The 22,973-nt window shown below is 32.7% G+C and overlaps 2 protein-coding genes across 4 annotated transcripts; both read right to left on the reverse strand.

Moving 5' to 3' along the window:
* Window positions 1-1,909: 1,909 nt before the first annotated feature.
* LOC108343181 (YTH domain-containing protein ECT2) lies at window positions 1,910-7,019 on the reverse strand. Of its 2 annotated transcripts, XM_017581287.2 has the most exons (8): window positions 6,765-7,019; window positions 6,009-6,072; window positions 5,766-5,910; window positions 5,615-5,688; window positions 5,075-5,539; window positions 3,730-4,137; window positions 3,397-3,609; window positions 1,910-2,918 (listed from the first exon to the last, which is right to left on the reverse strand). In XM_017581287.2, exons 2-8 carry the CDS (start codon window positions 6,054-6,056, stop codon window positions 2,322-2,324), a joined length of 1,950 nt encoding a protein of 649 aa, XP_017436776.1. In that variant the 5' UTR covers window positions 6,057-6,072; window positions 6,765-7,019; the 3' UTR covers window positions 1,910-2,321. The 2 variants fall into 2 exon arrangements, with proteins under 2 accessions (XP_017436776.1, XP_017436777.1); XM_017581288.2 differs by lacking the exon at window positions 6,009-6,072.
* A 5,229-nt stretch (window positions 7,020-12,248) lies between these two features.
* On the reverse strand, window positions 12,249-19,939 carry LOC108342869 (DEAD-box ATP-dependent RNA helicase 46). 2 transcript variants are annotated; one of them, XM_017580744.2, is made up of 8 exons: window positions 19,759-19,939; window positions 18,239-19,549; window positions 17,127-17,348; window positions 16,735-16,803; window positions 15,935-16,204; window positions 15,486-15,836; window positions 13,883-14,160; window positions 12,249-13,707 (listed from the first exon to the last, which is right to left on the reverse strand). In XM_017580744.2, the coding sequence occupies exons 2-8, from the start codon at window positions 19,526-19,528 to the stop codon at window positions 12,621-12,623; spliced, it is 3,567 nt and encodes a 1,188-aa protein (XP_017436233.1). In that variant the 5' UTR covers window positions 19,529-19,549; window positions 19,759-19,939; the 3' UTR covers window positions 12,249-12,620. The 2 variants fall into 2 exon arrangements, with proteins under 2 accessions (XP_017436233.1, XP_017436234.1); XM_017580745.2 differs by having other exon boundaries at window positions 18,239-19,562.
* Window positions 19,940-22,973: the final 3,034 nt, after the last annotated feature.

Here is a 22,973-nt window from a genome sequence, read left to right on the forward strand (position 1 = left end):
AGATAAGTATGAATTTTTTTCTTCAAAAACAGATATAAATATATTCATATTCTGTTCACTTGGTAAAATCAATAGATATATCTAATCTTTTTATTTATCAGTCCTTTAGCATTTACAGTTTGGTTTCACACATTGAGAAAATGTATTTGAGTTTCTTGCCTAAGAATCTTTTAACTTAACTCTCACTCCCACATTGAGCATGTTTAGTTCGATTTTAAGGTAAACAATCTTTAACTCAACTTTGCGTTTTAATAATATTTAATATCTCTAAACTTGGTTGTACACTTTGAACATCAATAGTTCGATAATATGCTTTGACATTTTTAGTTTAAATCTATATTTGAGAATGTTTAGTTTAAACTTTTACTTCAAAGATGAATATATAGTCATATTTTGTTCAGTTGGTAAAATCATTATATATCTAACCTTTTTATTTATCAATTCTTTGATATTTATAGTTTGATTTGACATATTTAAATTTCATGTCTTAAACATATTTAGTTTAACTCACACGGTTAAATATATATATATATATATATATATATATATATATATATATATATATATATATAATTGTTTCAATCTACATCTTCAATTTTTTCATTCTACATTTTTAATTTTTGAAAATGGCTTCACATTTTTCTTTATTAAATTTTGAAATCTAACGAAAGATTTTTAGTTTTCTTCATCAAATTTTGAGATCTGAAAAAATATTCTTTTTATCAAATTTCAAAATTATGTGAATAATTATTCAAAGACTTTATTAAATTTCGAAACTTATGAAAAAATAAAAAGAAAATTATAAATTTTAAAATTTGATTAAACTTTTTGAAAAATTTTCATCAAATTTCAAAATTTAATAAAAGAAAATTTATCAAATTTGGAAATTTGATGAAGCACATATGAAATATAGAATTTTTTTAATTGTAGAAAACAGTTTTGAAATTAAAAAAAAATAGAAATACAAGATAAAATGATTAAAAATACAAAATGAAACAGCCTAAGTATATTTGAATCTTTAACTCTACTTTGTGTTTCAATCATATTTAGCTTGACTCAATTGTGTTACATCAAGTTATATAACACAAAGCTCACTAAAGTTCCAAATATTAATTATTTGTGTCTCTAATTTGACAGGTTAAGTAAAACAGGAAAAAACAAACCAGCAGATTAAAAAACCAACCTAACCCACTAATGAGTTGACCGATAGACCAATACTTTATTACTCCTGATTATAATTTTGGAAACACTTTCAGTTCATTTGAAATAATTTTGTTAGCATTAAAACCACACATCTCATAATTAGACTTAGTTGGAAGGTTTGGTAATTAAGGTATGTCTTTCCAATGATCAGATGCAAGTATTCCCTAGTCACCCGCTTATTTTAGGTGCATGGTCACGAGATTCTTTCCTTCAAAAGCCACATGACATGATGGTCACAATGTCATTGCCCCTGTAGTCATCATGCATTACAACGTAACATACGATCAGTTAGTTTCTCAGCTCGCTTTTTTTAGTAGAATTTTTAGAACTTAATTTTCATAGATTAGCTTTCAGAGTAGAAAAACTTGAATTCTATTGCACAGTTCAACGGAAAAGATTTTAATGATTCAGGGAAATTCAAGGAATAACCTCTCATACCAGTAAATAACCTGAATGGTTTCGATTTCCGAATCTAAGAGTATTTCAACCACACCAACATATCATTTTCATAGCACGAAAAAATGTGACGATGACATTCAGAACCAGCAAAATCAAAAGCGCTAACTTGTTAAATTTTAAATAGTTCGTCGGGATTTGAGAAACGACAATTTCATCAAACAAACGTAACATTTCCAACGACAAGTTGAACTGATTCCACCTTAGATTAGATTATGAGGTACAAGAATTAATACACTAGACATTAATATACTCTCACCTTAGAAAGCTCGTTTAATCAATTGTTACATTTGCTCATCTTTAACCAAATACATTCAAAACAATAGAATAGAAATGTGATCTTGTCAATAAAGCAGACTCACTCGACTATGTGGCGGGATGTTCAAGCAGGTTTCTCAACACGGATGAACAAACTCACTCACTCCTTGCATGTTGAGAACCAGCAGGCAAAAAGTACAAATAAAGGACATTACACCATCCAATCAACACCGTCCAAAGACCCAAGATATAACAGCCTTGCAGCAAAACATCATCATTGGTAAATGAACTATGTAGTAGGAAACACAATGATCAAAAAGAAATCAACATCCCAATTGTAAAATCCCATCGGGTAACCATTAATCCATCTTTACCGAGATGTTGCTTCAAACGCAAAGCAAAATTTACCGTTGTGATCCGGTTTTAACGGAAGTATCTCCTTTTCCCGGTTGCAATGCTCTTCCATCAAGTGGGATGCTGCCAACCTTCAAGAATCCAGATGATGAACCAAACCCATTAACTTTGACCTGCATCGAGCCTACTGTAAGGACATCAACTGGTTCTTTATTATCAATGCTGATGGATTGTTTAGCCTCGACCTGTTTGGGGGCAATAGTGACTGAACCAATCTTTAAGATAGAAGAAATATCTTTAGCAACAGTTTTATCAGCTTTCTCATCCACAGGCTTGATGCTAGTACCACTAGAATTACTAGGAATCTGCTCAGGACTTGAAACTGGAATCTGTTTTAAGCCATCCGAATCATTCTGGGGCTTCAAATTCTTCTCATAATTGCCAGTTGATGTAAAATTCAGCTTCTGGGGAGCTTCCATTACAGGTGCAAATATTGGACTATCAAAATTCTTGCCAAGCAACTTGGCTTTCTCATCCAGCATGATCTTTTGTCGGCTTTCATAGTAGATGAAGTCATCAAGTAAAGATGTCTTCAATGTGTGATTTTTGAATATTTTCAGCATTTCCAAACCTTTCAAATACACTATCTGTGCATAAGCAAGGAACATGATAATCAATGTAACAAGCTTAAGCAGAAAAATAGAAATAAAGGATAATAAGCTATATTTATTGTACCAAAATAGCTTAATCCAGCAGTGATATCAAATGTGATGTGCAATAATAGTTCCCTAAGTTCATTTTGAATAAATTCACATCAGGAATCATGCATACAAATATCAATAAAATAATAGTAAATTCATGTAAGAAGACAGTTAAATCAAAATCTACCAATTCAAGAAGAATGAAATAAGATATAACTTTTAACAAAAGAAATTCAAGCATGCATGAGTTTGTAGTAACAAACAGTCCGATAACTCTACAATCAATATAGCAAAACAATACACCAGATAAATTGCAAAATTTGGTCAAAAATTAACAATCACGTGCACTACTGGGAAATGTTAATATAATAACCTGTTATGTCTAATCTTGTTAAAAGGAAATACAGGCAAAAACAATGCATACCTCTTGTGTGTCTCTACTGTTAGTTACTGGCTTATTTTCATTGTTCACCAGTATAATGTGCCTAAAATTTGGATTTGGTACATCTTTAATGAAGTGCCACTTTACAGGAAAGCTTCCACTCCATTTGTCTTGCTGCCAAAAGTCCATATTCTTATTAAAATCAACTGTACCAACCATCTCCGCAACCCCGCAGAACTGCCCACTTGCATTGACCTTCATTAAAAAGAAGAAAAATATTATACATGAAAAGTAAGTGACTTGCTGATAGATAACAGAGAGAGAGTAGATATACAAATAATAAAGAACCAGGATTAAAATTCATTGAACACTCACAGAAAAAAATAGAAAGATGGGGCAGACTCCAGACTTTTCAGCTGCTATTTTCTGTGCATCCTCATAAGCATTCTCCAGCTTCTTGTTTCCATGAGGTGTTGATGACCACACATTATATTTAATGCTTTTGTGCACATCATCCTCACTGTAAGATTTTATAACAAAAAACTTTGCATTTTCATAGTCAAGAGAAAAATCTTCCTTGTTGTATTGATCAGTATAAATGACAATGTTCCCCTGCTCATTACCATCTCCTGTCACCGTCGTATAGGCTTTCAAAGACAACTGGTTTTTTGATCTACCAACTCTAGGGCCCCGATTTTGCTCACCCAATATGTCAGAGCTTCCATTTCCACCACTTGAAACTTTGCCTGGGTGAAGCTTCGGCCTAAGTTTAGCAACTGCAGACTGTCCATTAGCATTAGATTTGAAATTAGAAAACCCATTACTGTTAAATAAGACATTTTTAAATGATAAGTCATAACATTCCCTTTATAAATTGTATCCTACACAAGCATAACAGTGGGCCAATCAAAACAACTATCAACAAAAATGACATTTTGAAAGAAACCCCAATCAATTATCAAACTACCCACTCATCATGAGAAAAAAAAAACTGGGAATGGTCATAGATATTAGAAAATGGAAAATATCCACAACCCAAAAATTCTTGAAGAAAATATTTCAGAAACCATAACAAGTTATGGTGGAAGACTAAGACAAAAGTGTCAAATATATATACATATGAACAAATAAAAAAACGCAGAAATATGATTGTAGTGCAAAAAAAAATTGAAACACAGCCATAAAGTTAACAATAACAAATCTATAAATTCAAATAATAATAAAATAAAAACAACATACGACTAAGTTCAAATTCAAGACTAAAAATAACAGTAAAATATAATTAGAGTAGAAAATAAGAAGAAAAAGGACAGTGGAAGGTGGCATTAAAGAACAAAAGAGAAAAAAAGGGAAGGGTAGGGGGGGTGGCGATGTATAAAAAAGTGACCCTGGAGCTTGGGTCAGGGGGACTACGTGGAAGAACAGCTGTGTGCTGCTGTAGGCAACTCAGGTTTCCTAATTCCACACTGACCCAGTTTCTTCCTCGCAACGAGGTGCAGGGCTGCATGGTGATTTGCTACATGGCCCTTTATTTATAAAGAATATCTAAAATTTCACAAATTAATACTCCCAAGCCAAACAATCCGCAGGTATATCAAAAAAATAACACATTAGTGAAGTACTAACAACTGATTTCATGCAGATAAGTTCATCATCATTTAACCATAAGAAAAAATGAGTAAATCAACAATTCAAATATAAAAGAGGGTAAAACAACTACCTGATGAACAGCTGGTGAAGCTAAATTGAGAAAACTACTACCGGACACACTTGCATGTGTTAAATCTTGCTTCCTCCCCTCATTACCCCTCGGCCCTTCTGACACCCTGGCCAAGGAACTTGTCTGATTTGATAAAAATTTTGAAGAGTTCCTAGAAAAGTTACCAGAAGCTGAATTGAACTTATGTTTCAAACTTCTTCCATCAGGTTTACTGACAGAAGCACTGGGTCCAAAAAAGGAATCTGCAGAACTATCATAAAAAGTGTCTGGCGGAACAATGGGAATATAACCAGAGGCAGAAACTGGGTTTTGATAATTGGGGAGGGTGTAATAATGTTGCCCTCCTCCAAATGAGCCATCAGTTCCAATCATAGCACCAGGAATATAAGGATTATATGGATTGTATGGAGACTGTGCATATCCATAGCTATAATATACATACGGCACATTTTCATTTTGTGCACCCTGAAAAAAGGAACAGCACCATTAAAAAAAATCCATTAAGCAACATAGATAGAGAGAAACAGGAGTTGAACTTGCCGTGTACTGAACATTAGGACCATCTACACCAAAAATCCTATGGTGGTCCTCCCATTCCCCGGGTGTTTCAAAACCTAAGCATAATGAGTAAGAAATTATCAACATGACATAATTTCAAAACAAAACTAACGTTATAATAATTCTAATTTACCTGTACAGTAATACCCATAATTGTTGGAAGTAGGGTAATACATGTTCTGATCAACATAAAACTCAGGGGCTCCTTCGTTAGCCATCACCTCAGTTCGTTCAAGATTTGGGCTTGAGAAGTGTGAATTTAAATCAGTACCTTCAATCTAAAGTCAAAAAGAATGAAACATTTACAGTCTATCATCAAAGTAATCCTGAAAACTTAAATACTAAAGGACAAAGGTTACAGACTAAATTCTTTTACCATATGTGCATCATGGTTTCTAGTTTCAGAAATATCATACACTTCCATACCAGAACTGCCACCACTGTAGACAGTCATAAAGTCATAACATAAGCACACATAACAATTAAAAAGGTACTAAAGATAGAAATAAGAAACACTAGAGATAAACAGTGTTTCCATCCAGTAAAAAACACATAATCTAAACTATATTATATGTATAACAACATCTCAACCAAATATTAATAAACTGAAAACCAACAAAAAATAAAAAAACAATATAAATACAAAGAGCAACAAAAATCAGTATGACAAGATAACCAAATTAAACCACGATCACAAATACTATACATACAACAGCTGGTGTTGAGTATATCAAGTAAATTCCATCATACACTAGCAGTGTCTCATATATGATACGCACCAGTTCGAATTCTAAACACGCCCAATTTTTTTCCTAAACGGAGCAATTCCTAGCACACAATTAAACTTCATTCATTCTTTCAGGCAGCTAAAGACCTCAAAATCAAAATACAGCTCAGCATCATACCAAATATGAAAACAATTTTAAAAAAAAACTAAGAGAAAACGAAAATTCACCCACCCTAAACCTACACATAAACTATAAACTCGGTTTTCACAGGCACAATCAAGCTCAATACATCAGAAAATTCACAAATAACAAGCACTCTTGACTTATCGATTAACATAATATTCGATAAAAAGGAGTCGAGGAAGAAAAATGAGGAATGAAGAGAGAGAGAGGAGTGAAATTACCGGAAGAGAAGAGGAAGAAGAAGAATCAATGCATGGTGGGTGAAAAACGCGGAGGGGATATAGAGCTGGAGAGTGCGAAGAGCGAAGTAGCGGCTCCGCGCGGCATTTGGCTATGCCAGAAGGAAACCCTAAGCAGAAACCGAAACGGTGAAGCTTTTGGCTTGGGTGAGAGCCGTTTTGGTGAGCGTAACAAAAAAACCAGAACCCACAAGTGGAGTAGTGAAGAGAGAGATTGATTCCCCACTATAAGATACGAAGCGTTTCGCTATTTCTTATTGCGCTTGCTTTTCAAATTACCTAGTTACCCCTCTGCCGCTTCGGATACAACGAAAACGCCACTTTGAAAATGCCAACGCCGTCGTTTTGCCTGCTTGATGCACACGCATTGTGATTGGGTTACTATAGCGGTGATCACTGTCTAATTGTGGCCTTTGATATGTTTTTGTTTTGACTATAGTACCCTTCGGATTTGTCCACCGACAATGGCACTGGATACAACTATTGGAGCAGTCATGGTGACAAAGAGAACTACTTGTGAGAATAACATTTCTTCCCGTGTAGCCGAAAACGGGTGTATGATTCCCTCGCTTTCTTTATCAGTTTAATTGTGCTCCTATTAATATTGTTCACTTGTTGGTAGGTATGTATATTTTTTTAATATTAGTTAATTAATATTAATATGCAATTAAACCTTCATACATGTATATAGTTAATGGATAAATTGTTCAACATTCCACCCACTTCACCAAGGATCTTCAAAATTTAAATAAAAACAAATTTAAATTGTCCCTGGATGGAAAGTTATTTTAAAAAACATGAAATTTAAATTATTTTTATTTTTTGTTTTATTAAATGCTTTATTTAATCCAGACAGTTTGAAAATTAGATTTTAAAATTTTTGTTCAGATAGAATAATTTTGTTCATAGAACTTCAAATTATATCATTTTTTTCATAATTATCTGAAAATTATCTATCCAATAAAATATTTTAGTACAAAACGTTTAAAATTCGTTAAGTCAGCCTTTTAAATTTTACTATCTAAATACTTAATAAGTTAATGTCATTTTCTTATGCTGAGAAAAAGATTGAACTCCAATAATCATCATGATTAGTGTAGTTGTTTATAAAGATTATATGTCAAGTTAAATAGTATTGTTTAAAATTTACCATTATAACACATACAGACATGGTAATTATAAAAAACATATTTGTAAAATAATAAATTGCAATAACTTTGGTGTACTAAAGTATCTTGTTCTCCTTTACCGAAAAGTTCTGAAAATAAAATGAAGACAAATTTTGCATGTGAAGACAATGATTCTAATTATAATATTTCACACCTGAATTTTGTTCATTTTCTCTTTTTCTTTTTTGGCCTAGATTAAGTTGATTACCTGATAAGATTGATAAACAAAATCTCACAATTTCCTATCAGGATATTAACCTTTATGTATTTACATTAAACTTGTTTAGTTATTTATCAAGCATTAAATTTATTTGTAACGTCTAATGTCAAAACATTAATACTTGTTTGTTTTTCTCATGTGTTAATTAATAGTAATTCCTATATACACAAACTTATACATATATACAGGTGTGTATTGTACACGTACAACTCGGATGATTCTCTAGTTATAGGGTTTTACATAATGACACCTATGTCAATGTTTGTGTTATGGGTATTTATTTAAATTTAAAATAAATATTTTTGAAATTATAAAATAAATATCATATATATTTGTATTATTACAAATATATGTAAACAAAATCATACCTATTAGATTTTTTGTTTTTATAGTGCACATACATCATATAATATTTTGCATGTTAATTGGATATTTTAATTTGTCTTTATGAAATAAAGTTTGTCTATTTGAAATTTATGGTTTAAACAAAATTCTGTGAAAAATAAAAGTAGTTATATATTTGTCTAATTATTTTTATAGAGATATAAAATTTTAAAGTAAAAAAAATTAAGTCATTTTGAAATGTCTTTGTCAAGTGATAAAATACTCGTTCAATGACGGGTTAAATATGTTTTTCGTCTCTTAAGTATCACGCGATTTTGGATTTAGTTTCTACTCAAAACTTTTGTTCTTTTTAGTCCTTTTAGTTTTAAAACTCGTATTTTTAGTCCTTAAAAAGTAATGGTGTTAGATTTTCTTGTGAGGTGGCTAACGACAAGTCAGTCTGATACCATTTGTGTGTCACGTTACTTTTATTTTTTGAAATCAGATTTAAGTGATGTGTCACGTATATTTTTATTTATGAAATTAGATTAGGACTTTTTATGTTTGAAAATAGTTAAGGTTCTTAGCAAAAATCAAAAGTCCGACAACAGCATCAATGTAACGTCCCGGCAACTCGCAGGGACCATCGACTGAGAGGGATCTGGAGACTGTGTAGGTATGGGACTATACAGTTGAAGGATAGCTTAAAGGAATTGATTTGACTACTCATATCACCAAAATGCATTTGCTTTTCGGTAGCCTGACTCATAAGAACTCCATAGTTAAGCGTGCTTAGCTTGGAGTAATTCTGGGATGGGTGACCTTCTGGGAAGTTTTCCCGGAAAGTGTGCGAGTGAGGACAAAGCACACTGGAAAGCCTGGTGGTGATCTGTGGGGGCAGTCGATGGTCCCTGTGAGTTGCCGGGACGTTACAATCAATACCCATCTCTCCCTCTCCCACCAAATAACAACAAACTCGTCAGGTTTAGATACTAAAAAAGGCACAAGTTCAAAAACGCCGTTGCTTTTTAGGGACTAAAAATACTGAGTTTTAAAACTAAAAGGAACAAAAGTTTCAAGTAGGGACTAAATCCAAATTCGTGTGATACTTAAGGGACGAAAAACATATTTAACCCATAACTTTAAGACACTTTTTTTATGAGAAAATGATTGTATTTGTTAAACAAACAACTCATTTACTAGAAAAAAATATATTTTTAAAGTGTTTTAAGAGGTGAAATTTGGATTGACCTTTTAAAAGTAAAACAAATCATAATTATAAAAAGAGTTATTATGAGAGAAATAATTCTACAAGGATTTCTCACCTTAAACTTGTCATTTTATTAATTATTTATGTACTTCAAATGTTTGAGGAGTAACATTCTCATTTTCATTAGGGTGAATATATTAAATCTCTTCCATATATAGTTTTTTTTCAATAAAATTTTATTATATGATTTTAGTTTTTTGGTTAAATGTGTTTTTTTCCTTAAACTTTTAACGAAAATTGAAAATTTTATTTTTGAAATTTTGAGACAATTTAATCTTTCAAACTTTAGAAATGAATGGAATTCGTCCTTCAAATGAGATGACATCAAAATTTTGTTGAATTTTTGAGACAATTTAATCTTCCAACTTAAAAAATTAGTGAATTTCGTTCTCTAAATGAAACAACATTCAAATCTTGTTACGATGTTTACCTTGACCTATGAAGTTTGGACATGTGATTATACACATGGTAAATGATTATTGGACCAACTAAATCAAATTTTAAAAAATAATCGAAAACGTGCATTGTTATTTTGTTTAAGGGTTTTTCTCATTTGTGTCTCCTACTGTATGTTTTCTCACCAACAACTATGACCTCCTTATTTTATGTTATTCTGTATGATTTCATTATTTATGTATTTTGTTATATTTAAACATCAATTTTGTTTTTAGAATCAATATAGAGATATGATTCTAGATAAAATTTTATATCTCTTGGTCATTTGAATTAAATGCTTACCTTTTAAGGAAATATTGTATAAAAAAAGTAAGGGATTAATATTATAGCATCAATGTTTAAAACTTATATTTAAAAAATGAGTGATGGTGATTTTTTTTTATGTGAATGTTATAATTACGATGGTCAATTAAGTTGAGATTATGAAATTTAATATAAGTGAACCATTACCTTATATATAATTTTAAGTTGGTAGCTTTAGATATATTAAATTAAAGTTAAATATTTTTTTACTCTATGAAATGCAAAATTAAAATTCGTTGATATTTAAAACTTTGATACATTTTAATTTTTAATATGAAATATGTTTAATATATAGATTATATTTTTTTATATAGTTTAGGAGTCAAAATATATTAAAGTTCAAAACATAGACATTTTTTATTTCACGTTAAAATTCAATTCAAAGACTAAAAATATATTTTTGCATCTTTAAATTTCTATCAACCAATACATATAAATCTTTAGTCCAAATTAGTAAAAAAATTCAGATAATACACACAATTCACTTAAAACAATACTTGCAGTTTTCATTTTAGTACTTGCATGATACACATTTCAAAGAATTAACAATACGTAATTAAAATTGAATCACACAAAATTTCCATACTTAATAAAACACAACTATCTTCTATCTTTCGTCTCAAAATCTTCTATATATTGTCAATATTTATTGTCTTTACATTTACAATACTTTAAAATGCATAGATTGAACTTTTTACAACCAAGAGTATATTAGAAAATACCCTCATATTTATATCTAGAAAGGAAAAATGAAATTAATATATGCATGAGTTCAAATCATGAAAAAGTACATGGAAAATTATTTTTACAAAATTTAATTTATGACTAAGTTAAAACTGATGAAAATAATGAAGTAATTTCTTTTGAATAAGTTTTTTTAAAATATATGGAATATGTGCTAGGGTTACTATTTTTACATTCTACAAATCTTTGAAAATATATTTTTTTAAATAATTTAAGCCTTTTGTTTATTTGTTTTTCCCCAAAAAGTTTAAGTAAATTAGGTTTTGAGGTTGACTAGCATGCACTTACACCACTTATAGGAGTCTAATTTTTACCGATTAGATCTATCTTTATTGTATAATAACGAGATTATTCTTTTAACACAATAGTAACAGAAAGGGTAATTTGTTAATGTATTTTTTGAGTTGGTAGAATGTTGAGATATATATGATAACAATAAACAAAAAAATGATAAACATTTTGGTGAAACTTGTAGATTTCATTTTTCATAGCAAAGTATGAAAATACCAAAATGGGAAAGGAAAATGAGTGGGAAGATTTTGAGATGAATCTGCTGCTCAGGAAGCAAAGAGAAAGTGGATGCTTTTTCCTGACCATTAATTTAACGTAAATGTTGGAAGCACTTGCTGCAAAAAACAAAAGGGATTATGTTCCTTGCTTTGCCCATAAATATCTTACCCACTACTCCACCTATCTCTGTTTATCAACGCGCTTTTCCTACTTACACCACATTCTTCATCTACACAGAAAATATGAAACACAAACGTTATTCCCCAAACAAGTGTCTTTCCTCGCAAAGGGAAAAACATAAAGCGGTTAAAAAAAGTTCACATAAATTTTGAATATTCCAAACTTGAAAACGAATAATTTGACGCATCGGATTTAGTTAATTATGTTTTCAATTTTAAATTTTCCTTTTATGTTTTTTTATTTCTGTTTTTTTGCAAATGCCAATATCTGTTAACACGAAGAAAAGAAAATAACCACAATGTCAGGTGACTTGAGCTGTAGCCTAGTACAAAACAATAATCGATTCCTTACAATTTGTTTAAATCCAATTCCACAACTAATACTAACTATAAATATTAAAATAATGCCCTCCAATAAAACCAACCAGACAGATACGTAAGCTAGACGACCATCGCCAATTGATCAAAATTAAGCACCATTGAACAACTCTCACCAAATAATGTTGATGCAGTATCATATTTAGACCGTTCACTCATTTCTTACAGCACTACCCCGTGAATGAACCTCTAGCCATAAGACAATCTTAAACTAAAGTGGAAGGTTTACCCACCAAGACAAAAAGTTAGAATGCCTTCCCAAAAATCGATAATCCAATCGTGAGTCTAAACACCAGAAGCTGATTCGTGACTAAGGTCTGGTACAGCTTCTGGATTCCCTGGATCAGAGCTACCAACAACAGATTGCTGCTGCCCTTGCTCACTTCCCAAAGAGGAATTCTCCTGTTTGCCAGGACCAGGAGACAAGGGAAGCATTCTTGGATCAGAAGTTCCCACTTCGTGTGGCCTATCCTTTCGATCAGGAAGCTGTTGAACTGACCTATCCCGCCTGTCATAACTCCGGCTCCGGCTCCGGCTGCGGGTACGGCTTCGGCTGTAACTTCGGCCACGAGACCAGCTGCGACTTCTACTTCTACTTCGACTTCTATCCCTGCTCCAACTCCTGCTTCTACTACGACTTCTGCTACTACTACTATAATCCCATGTTCGGACTCTTTCTGGGCTTCGACTATAACTTCTGCCTCTACTTTTGTAAGAAACATCCCTTCTGTTGTCAAATCGGCCACGTCCACGCCCCTGTCCACGGTCATCCATACCACGTTCACCCCTACCCCAACCACCATGACCACCACGAAGACCACTAGATCCCCTACCCCTGTTGCCCCTACCAGGAAAGAAATCACCTCTCCCACCAGCTCCATCCCTCGGGCCACCACGTCCACTAAAACCACCACCACCACGTCCACCAAATCCTCCATCCCTCAGGCCTCCACCTCGACCACCAAAGCCACCATCCCTCATGCCACTGCCACGCCCCCCAAAACCACCATCCCTCATGCCACCCCCACGACCACCAAAGCCACCATCCCTCATTCCACCACGACCACCAAAGCCACCATCTCTCATACTACCACGACCACCAGTCTCCCAACGCCCACCACCAGAATCAAACCTACTCATCCCACCCCGTTCCTTTCCAAAGTTTGATGGCCCACGCAAAGCCATCTGTCTTAACTCTGGAAGCACATGCTGATTAGCACCCTCCAAAACTTTGATTAAATCACCAGCGTGTTTCCAGTCCTGCTCAGAAAAAAAGGTATATGACACTCCAGTAGCACCTGCTCTTCCAGTTCTTCCTATACGGTGCACATAGTCCTCAATTCCAGTGGGGAAATCATAATTTATTACCACCCTGTAACATAAATTCACAAGTTCAACTACAGTGAAGCATCAAAAAACTCCTAAACAAAGCTAAGGCCTCAATGAGATAAACAAAAGGTTCATCATTATCCAGCACATGCAAAAGTAACATAAAGACTCCATAATATGACCCATTCATTTATATTGTTTACCACAAAGAAGCTAACCTTATATCCTTAATATCAAGCCCACGAGCTGCAACATCAGTGGCAACCAGAATTGGTGACTTCCCAGTCCGGAACTGACTTAAAACCCAGTCTCTCTCACCTTGAGACTTATCTCCATGAATTGCAGCAGCCCCAAAAGTGCGGCCAATATTACGAGCTAGCTGATCACATAACCTCTTCGTGGAGCAAAATATTATGACCTTCGAACCTCGTTCTTGGGATCTGAGGATCTGTTCCAAACGCCTCTGCTTCTCCATTTGTGGGACAACTTCAACATACTGCATGTATACAAATTACATAGGGAAGGGAAAAAAGAGTATAAGTCTCCAAGAAACTAAAACAAAATATTGTTTCATTTGGAACATATTAAAGTAAATCTATTCATAGAAATTAATGATGGATATGAGATAAAAGTCAGTATACGAGATAACAGCATAATGACATCGAATACAAAACAGACCTAAATAAGCACAATAGACAATGCCATATGGCACAATAGAAAACAAACTCATTCTAAAAAAAATGTATTTCAGAAAAAAAAAGCCATTCACACAAATTTAACACAATTAAAAGGCAGTGTTTTAATTTCTGGAAAGATAATGTTTGCAACACCCTTTCTATAAGTGAACCATTCCCAAAACTTACAACGTGCACTCACTACACATGACAACATTTCCCCCTCCAAAAACTGATAAAAGTTAAGGCTTCCTAAGAAAGGGAAATGCAAAACATTGATATCTTAAAAATCCCAGGGCACAAGGTTCCAATAGTTGTGGGACAGGTCTCGGGACAGGTCTCAGTCCGTTTAGAAAATTAAAAAAAAAAAATTGCAGAATAGTTTAGAGGACAATGAAACCACTAGTACATTACTATGTTAAGGAAGATACTCATAGCCACATGAAGGTCAACATGACGCAATGACCATAGAGAAGATGCTTTTAGGTCATGTGTTAAACTGTTACATCAGTTAAAAAGGTTATATTAACCAACATTTCAAAAGTGTCATATAGAATTATAACTTCTTGAAAAGGTATTTTGACAGCATTCTCATTTAAGAAACTTCAAATACCACAAAGAATAAAACAACAATAATCATATATGAGTTTGTAGAGTTAAAATGGTATGTCAATGCTTGTATTTAGAATGTGTTCTTGTTATATTGTAGATATCCATCCTCAGTCACTTCCCACAAGTATACCGGTAGACGTGGTGATTAGATAAACCCTTTATAAGTGACAACGACTCCGAGAATCAAACCTTCCGCTTTATTGGTAAAGTTTGTCGCCATTCACTTCCACAATCGGATATTTAGATATAGAATATAATAATACAAAGAGTATAAATAGTAGGGAGAAGCCAATATCCAAACAAGGAAAATAAATTTATTGAAATTTGGAGGTTTAACACGTCATCCTTAAATTCGGAAGTAGAACTTTGGATATAGAATAAAACAGAAAGAAAAAAATGAAAGGAAGAAGCAAATATTTTTAACAGTCACACCAAAATTGAACATGAAATTCACCAAAACTGAGCATACAGACACAAGATAAAACTAAAATTACCATGAACTTGGTTTTTTGAATAAATAGCCACAATTAAATACCTGTGTGATGGCTTTATTTGCAGCAAGCTCATCTGCACTTCCAATGTTAACCTGGACAGGATTCACAAGAAGTTCACTAGCAATTTTTCTTACTTCTTTTGGCCAGGTTGCTGTGTACATGAGAGTTTGTCTGCGTGCAGGAATCTCATCCACAATCTTCCGGATTTGAGGCTCAAAACCCATGTCAAGCATTCTGTCAGCCTCATCAAGCACAAGTAGTGAAACTTGCCCAAAGTCAATTTTCTTCATTTCAAGTATATCATTGAGCCGACCAGGTGTGGCAACAACAATGTCTGCTCCCCGATCTAACTCCTTTAGTTGAAGGGCTTTAGGTGCTCCACCATACAAGCACTGCAAAGGTAAATAAAACAGATAAACCAAAAGATAAAGACAAACTTTAATAGGCTAAAACTCAACAAAAAGGAAAAGATAGAAGGTCTAGGACAAACCGTGCAAGAGACTCGTGATGATCGACCAAACTTGATAACCTCATTATGGATCTGTGTTGCAAGTTCCCGTGTTGGAGCCAAAACCAAGACAGTGGGGCCATTCAGAGAATTATTGTGTCGCTGTCTAAGAAGAATGAAGGCAGGAATTAAGTAACCCAATGTTTTCCCAGAGCCAGTTTTGGCAATTGCTACTATGTCTCTACCCTGTAGTGCAACAGGCCATGTTTGAGCCTGTATTGGTGTTGGATTTGAGAAGCCAGCAGAATATATCTGAAATGACAGTATATGACTAGATATCAGACCTATGAATGGTGCACAAATCCAATGCCTTTTGATTTGCAAAACACAAAATTGCATTCAACTTATATAATTTAGCAAACAAAAACAAGGACCTATAGGTTATGGTTGCTTACTGAAGCAACTTGAGGCAAATAAAAAAGGCAAAAAAGACATAAGAGGCGGAGCCAATAAGCAACAAATCCCAGGTCACAGAAATTTGAAGAATGGAGGGCCATCCACCCTTAGAAGATGCCCAAGAAAGGCTCCAACCATCCATTATGCAGGCTCCAAAAATCAGGATAGTAGTTGCACGTGTAATTGTGCCAATAGCAGATTAGCAGTGCAGCGTACGACATATGCTCCTGCTCTGGAGCAGATATCGCACCTGCGACAAGCGAAAATAGACAAGTTTAAAAGTAAATTTTAAGTTAAAAAAAATGGGGGAATAGGAGTAAAACCATTTCTTTCCTAGGACGCACCAATGCATACAACACCATATAATAGGAGAACAATAAACTTACCTCTCTCAATACCTCTGGAGGGAATCCAGTAGCATCAAATGTCATGAAAGGAGGGGGAATGTCACCACCCTGTCAAGTGAGACATAGTGATGTAAGAGAAATATAATTATGCACAAAAATATAAATTTAAAATAAAATAAATCATTCTACACGAAAGTAAAAACAATGGAACCAAAACCATGGCACTTATCCGTAACAATCTCCGCTAAGAAGATCATATCATCTCATATTGTATATAGTATATAAGAATAAAGATATGCTTTGGTTTCACTTCTGAGTTTGAAACGTCTTAATTGCTTGTAACATACAGCAAAATTAAATTATAATATCAAATATGCCTAGGGTAGTGTAAAAGCATGGCCTAGATGCTATTTGTACTAAGATATACTGACCGTTGCTGTAACTTCATGTTGCTGGCAGTAAATTTCAGCCGGTGAAAGATCACTTGCATCAGAAGATCCCATGTAAGAAGGTCTCATTAAAGCGTTATTAGAAAGAGGTGAAGGTCCTCCCATTGGAGGAACAAACATGCTAGGCATAGCATTCCCAGCAATACCACTTCCATTCCCACTTGGCATTACGTTTTGAAAAGGAGTATTGCCGATCCTCATATCCTGCATAGATGTTTCACAGAATCATAAAATGAAAATATTGAATTACGACAAAGAACAGGAATTGATGACTTATCAACTTAAAAATTAAAGGATTAAAATTTGACAAAGATAACTGAAGCTTTCACAAACGTATTATCAAAACGTGTTGAAGTAGTCAAAGATGAAAGGCGCCTCTAAAAACAATGCCATCAGGCACACAGCAAAAGGAAAAGCTGTATCAACATTATAAAAAGAGTAAATATTTAACTACTTTTCAATAATATAGCACATTATACATATTTTAGAGAAGTTCAACATGCAAAAATCTTAAGTCTCTTGCTGCTAAGAAACTCAAGAACTGGAGGTTATTTTAGGCATGCTGATTAATGCTAGAAAGTTGGATGCTAGGATTTTAGAGTTTTTTTGAGGAATTAATGAGGATTGTCTTAACTGATCTAGAAAGATGCACCAAGGGTGTAATGTTTGGATTGACACAAAATATTATTTAAGAGAAAATGGAAGGAGGGAAGTTGGTTGGATTGAAAATGAGGACTGCACCTTTTTTATTGTTTGACTAGCCATCTACTTATCCACCTACCATTACATTAAAGAGTATAAAAGTCATTTGACATAGACCTTTTATGCTAATGCTTTTCTATATTCAGAGGGGAAAATGAATTGCAGCCAAGTACATCACTAATTGCAGCCATTTCATTAAGAAAAATTATTTTGTGGAGGGAAATGAGAATGTGATGGAGGTTTTCGTATATTAATCAGCACTTTAAACATAGCATCGAAACAACTTTATAATATCACTAGCAATCAAATGCCATTGCAAATAATCCAATAATAGTAGTTGAAGATTGAAAAATGAAGCAATGGTTTAAAGTTTGTATTGGGGAAAAAGCTACCTGCTGATTTCTTGGAACTGGTATTTGAGTCATATCTGGTTGCCGACGACCCATTGTGGACATATCTTTGTTAGAATTATAGTAATATTCATTTCCTTCTCTGCTACGTAAATTGTCCTCCTGACTCATTTTTTGGCCAGCAGGATGGACATTGGATGGATGACCATGCATCATTCCTGGGCTCATCTGCTTATGAAAGTTAGGACCATGTTGGTAATATAAAACAGATCCACCCTGCTGCAACGGCATTGCAGATGGCGACTTCTGCACACTGCCTGATAAGGCAGTCCTAAATTGCTGAGGCTGACCAGCATTGACACTTACATTAGGCATTTGATCAAAAGCTGTGTCAGGAGGAAGGTTCTGATTATTCGGAGCAGGCAAGGTACTCCTCTGCGGATACTGGGATGGTGAAAGTCCAACCTGGCTTCCATTTTTAAACTCCGCTTCCTCTACCTTTGGAAATGTTGTTTGTTGATTTTCGAAGGGTTGACCATGCATGTTATGCTGAACCTGTTGGGGGTTAGGTTGCCCAGGTGAGACAGTGTTTGGCTGAATGTGTTGAGAGTTTGGTTGCCTGGGTGTAATGATGTTTTGCTGATATGACATATAGTGCATGTTTTGGGTAGGAAACTGATGTACTTGTGGAGGTGCAATATGTGAGCCATGATCCTGAGGTATTCCTTGCCCAAAATGCTGGGAATGGATTGCATGTGGCGGTATCTGATGTTGAATTTGCTGTCCTTGAGGCTGCTGCATCATTTGCTGCCCCTGGGGCTGCATCATTTGCTGCCCCTGGGGCTGCATCATTTGCTGTCTGGCTTGATGTAACCCTGGCTGCGGCACTGACTGTGTCATCAGTGAGTTCTGCTGCGGCGCAGACTGAGCACCCTGAGAGGGGTTCTGCTGAGTGGTTTGCCCCATATGGGGACTCTGCTGCTGTTGCTGAGGTAGCATAGATTGCCCGTGCTGTTGGGCAAGGTGACCTACCTGCTGTTGCGAGGGTTGCCCTTGCATTAACTGCTGTCCATGCTGCGGCCCCATCCCACCAACCTGCATTGTGTGAGTCACAGGTATTGGTGCCAAGTTCGGTGCAGAAGCCACAGGTGCAGGCAAGGGTGGTGTTACGGGGGCAGGTTTTTCATATTGGGTAACATTAGTTTCGGGATTCCAATAATACAACAAACCAGTGCTGCCATCAATCAATCCCTTCCAAGGTTGTGGAAGAGTAGGGTCATCGGGTGCATATCTAGGGCCAAGCCCCGCAGGAGCTGACTCCGCGGTTGCCATAACAAATTTGTATGTATATTTCTGCAATCAATAACTAAGCAATACATTCAAATCTTATACAAATATAAGACCTAAGGAACTGATTTATAATTTAACCCATCAAAATCTGACTGCTCGTGATCCAAAATTATGAATTCTTTAAAAGAGGTAAACAGATAAAAAAAAAATAAAAGAAAAACCCTAGAAAACAAGATTATGATATTGCAAGAAGAGTGCAGAGCGAAACATACCTTAGGTTATATGAGTGAGAATTTGTGAGGGTGTGTTTCTAATTGTGATTTGGCATGTTGGTGTTGTGTGTATGAGACGAAGAAAAAATTGCGCAAAAACAAGAGGCAAAAACAGAGGCAGCTTTGGTTTGTTGAATGCAATGGGTTAGGGTTGTAGAGACCGAAGATGTAAATATGTAGATGCAGTGTGCAATTTAAGCTCAAATACAGGGGACCATGTGATGGAAAGTAACCCTTATCAACGGTTCTTATTGTCCAGTATTTCTTTGGGTCCACTGAATATTATTTTAACTATTGTACACAACCTATCAGAGATTAAAATTGTGATGATTATAGGGTTCTAAATATAAAAATATATTAATAATTTCATATAAATATTTTATTATATAAAATTTAATAATAATTTTTTGATTATTTACAGTGGATTCATCTTACATAATTTTATTCTAATTTTACTTTTTTTAATATTTTTTTAAAATTCAAATAATTAATCATATAAAATAAAAAATTATCATTTTGTTATTATTTTTAAGATTTAGATAATAACTTACAATAAAAAACCATTCACGTAATAAAGTATATAAAATTATTTGTTTTTATAATTGTTTTAATCTATTTTATAGTTTATTAATATGTTTTAATTTAATAATTAAAAATTATTTTATAGCTTAATAAAAAATTTAATATAGTATAAAAAATTAGACACATAGGTGTCTATATGTTTTCAGTTGTTTATATTGTTAATTTATGTCTATGATAAATCTATATCTATTATTAATTAACTAGTAAAACTATGTCCGTGCATATGTATTAACTTTTAATGATAATCAAAAAAATTATTATAATTATAAAATTAAATATGAATAAACTTTATACATTTATTATAAATAGTTCATATTTATTGTATAGATAATTTTATAATTAAAAAATTGTTAAATTTAAAATAGGTTAAATATATATATATATATATATATATATATATATATATATATATATATATATATATATATTTAAAATATAAACTTAGATCTCGTGTACATAATTGTTGTTGAGATTTTATGAAAATATGTATTTTTTTTAGTGATATTTAAAAGAGCACTCTCTACCAATTAAAGATATTTTATAAAATAGAAATAAAGAATTACATTATTATAATATTTACATATAAAATCTTTGTGTTTTTTTATCAAATTAATTAATTAAATATAATAGAAATTAAAAAGATGTAAATAGAGTTTTGCATTCTGTTTTTAATATTTTTTTCTCTTTCCAACACTTTACCTTTTTTTTTTTGTCTAAAACTTGCTTTGTATTTTTGTGAAATTATTTTCTCTCAAATAATTATTTTAATAATTGTGACATCCCAAAAATACAGTGTAAAACCGTATAATAGAATGATCACATATAATAATATTACAGCTCAGTTCTTACAAAAGATAGGACGTACGGTTAAGGTTAAACGACCTTACAAAAATAGCAGGGAATTAACACTGTACAAATGGCTACAAAAATAGCAGGGAATTAAAACTTGTTGTTTTGTTTCTTGCTAGGCGAGCAGGGTTGTTATATGAGCGAGTGAGTATGTGTTTTAAAAGTTATAATGGTTTATTGCATTATTTATGGTAAGGTTTGAAACATGTGTGTGAATGGAATGAGGTGTGTAAGAATTATAAGGAAGATTCTTAATGGTTATATCAAAGTGTTGTTAGTAACTGAGAGTTCAATCTTAAAGATTATTCTAAAACTCTAATGATTATTCATTCTCAAACAGAGAGGTTTGATACATGTGGTGAGAGTAGCACGAGGTCTTAGTCTAGGTACTTCCAGTATGACTTGAGACACGGTACAGACTAACATTGTGAGTGTGGTAGGATGAAACCCATTGACAATAGTTTTGCAAAGCAATAGAGGCCACCACAAGTGCACAACCCGCCACAATTCGACATTCATACTAAATTCGGATAGTGTAGTCTAGGTTTTGATATGTTTAAAATGTTTGAATTGTTTTATGTGAAATATGATTCATGTGTGAAAAGCTTAAGTATATTATGAATTATTTTGTATCACTGACTTATCCTTTTGTTTGTGTCTTGTTGGTATTTTTGGTTGTGCATTGTTGTTTTGTCTATAATCATCTAATGAATGTGAGCAAAGGGTGATGAAGTGATCGTATAGCAAACTTTGGATGAAGAAACAACACATATTTAGTTTTTTCCATATTAGTTAAATGTATATAGTTTTGTTCTAGTTGACTGGTACATAAAGTTAAATTTATAGTTATCTTGTATAACTATAATGAAACTTTTATTGTTTGTGATATTAATTATCATATTTTATTAATTATGTAATAACTCTTTTATAATTTAATAATATATTTCGAATGTTACAAAATTAATTTTCTATATTTTATTGATATAAATTTATCTTATACTTTTTTTATCACCCTTATCAATAAAAAAATCTACAATCTTCTGTTTTTTCTCATTTCTATTTTATTATTCAATATTTTTTTCTTAATCTAAATACATGTATTTTTATTTCTCTTTGTCCTTAGTTATACTCTTTTATATATAAAAAAAACTAATACAGTTTACAAATAAATCCTTATTAAATATCACTCTTTTTTTCTCAATCTCGCTTATATTACATGCTATCAAATTTAAACTATAAAAAAAATAGATTTTATTGGCTAAAACTTACATTTAAGTGTCAAACATCAAACAAAACATGGTATAAAACTGTCTACAATTTTCAATACATAATTCATCATTTTTTCTTATTTATTTGATTTGGTTTCATAAGAAGTAAATAGCGAAAATAGGCTAAACTTTTCAATATTTTTTTTATAATAAAATATTGGTTGATAAATATACATATATAAAATAGACTATACAAAATAGTTATAACATCCAATTATAGATGAGAATATATATATATATATATATATATATATATATATATATATATATATATATAGATTTTTACATTATATAAAAGATATAAGTTAGTTTGATTTACTTATTTATATTTATAATAATATGATTAAAAATAATTTAAATGTATTATAAAAGTATCACAAAACAATGTTCTTTTTTTAATTCAACCATGTTCTCTTTTTGAGTGGTGGTTTTAAAGGAGATAATTTTAAATCAAGCTAGTTAAGTGAGTTATTTTGGTTTATATTGAACTGATGGGTTTTGACAAAATCCCATGAT

The sequence above is a fragment of the Vigna angularis genome, chromosome 6 (genome assembly GCF_016808095.1).
Source record: "Vigna angularis cultivar LongXiaoDou No.4 chromosome 6, ASM1680809v1, whole genome shotgun sequence".
Taxonomy (NCBI): domain Eukaryota; kingdom Viridiplantae; phylum Streptophyta; class Magnoliopsida; order Fabales; family Fabaceae; genus Vigna; species Vigna angularis.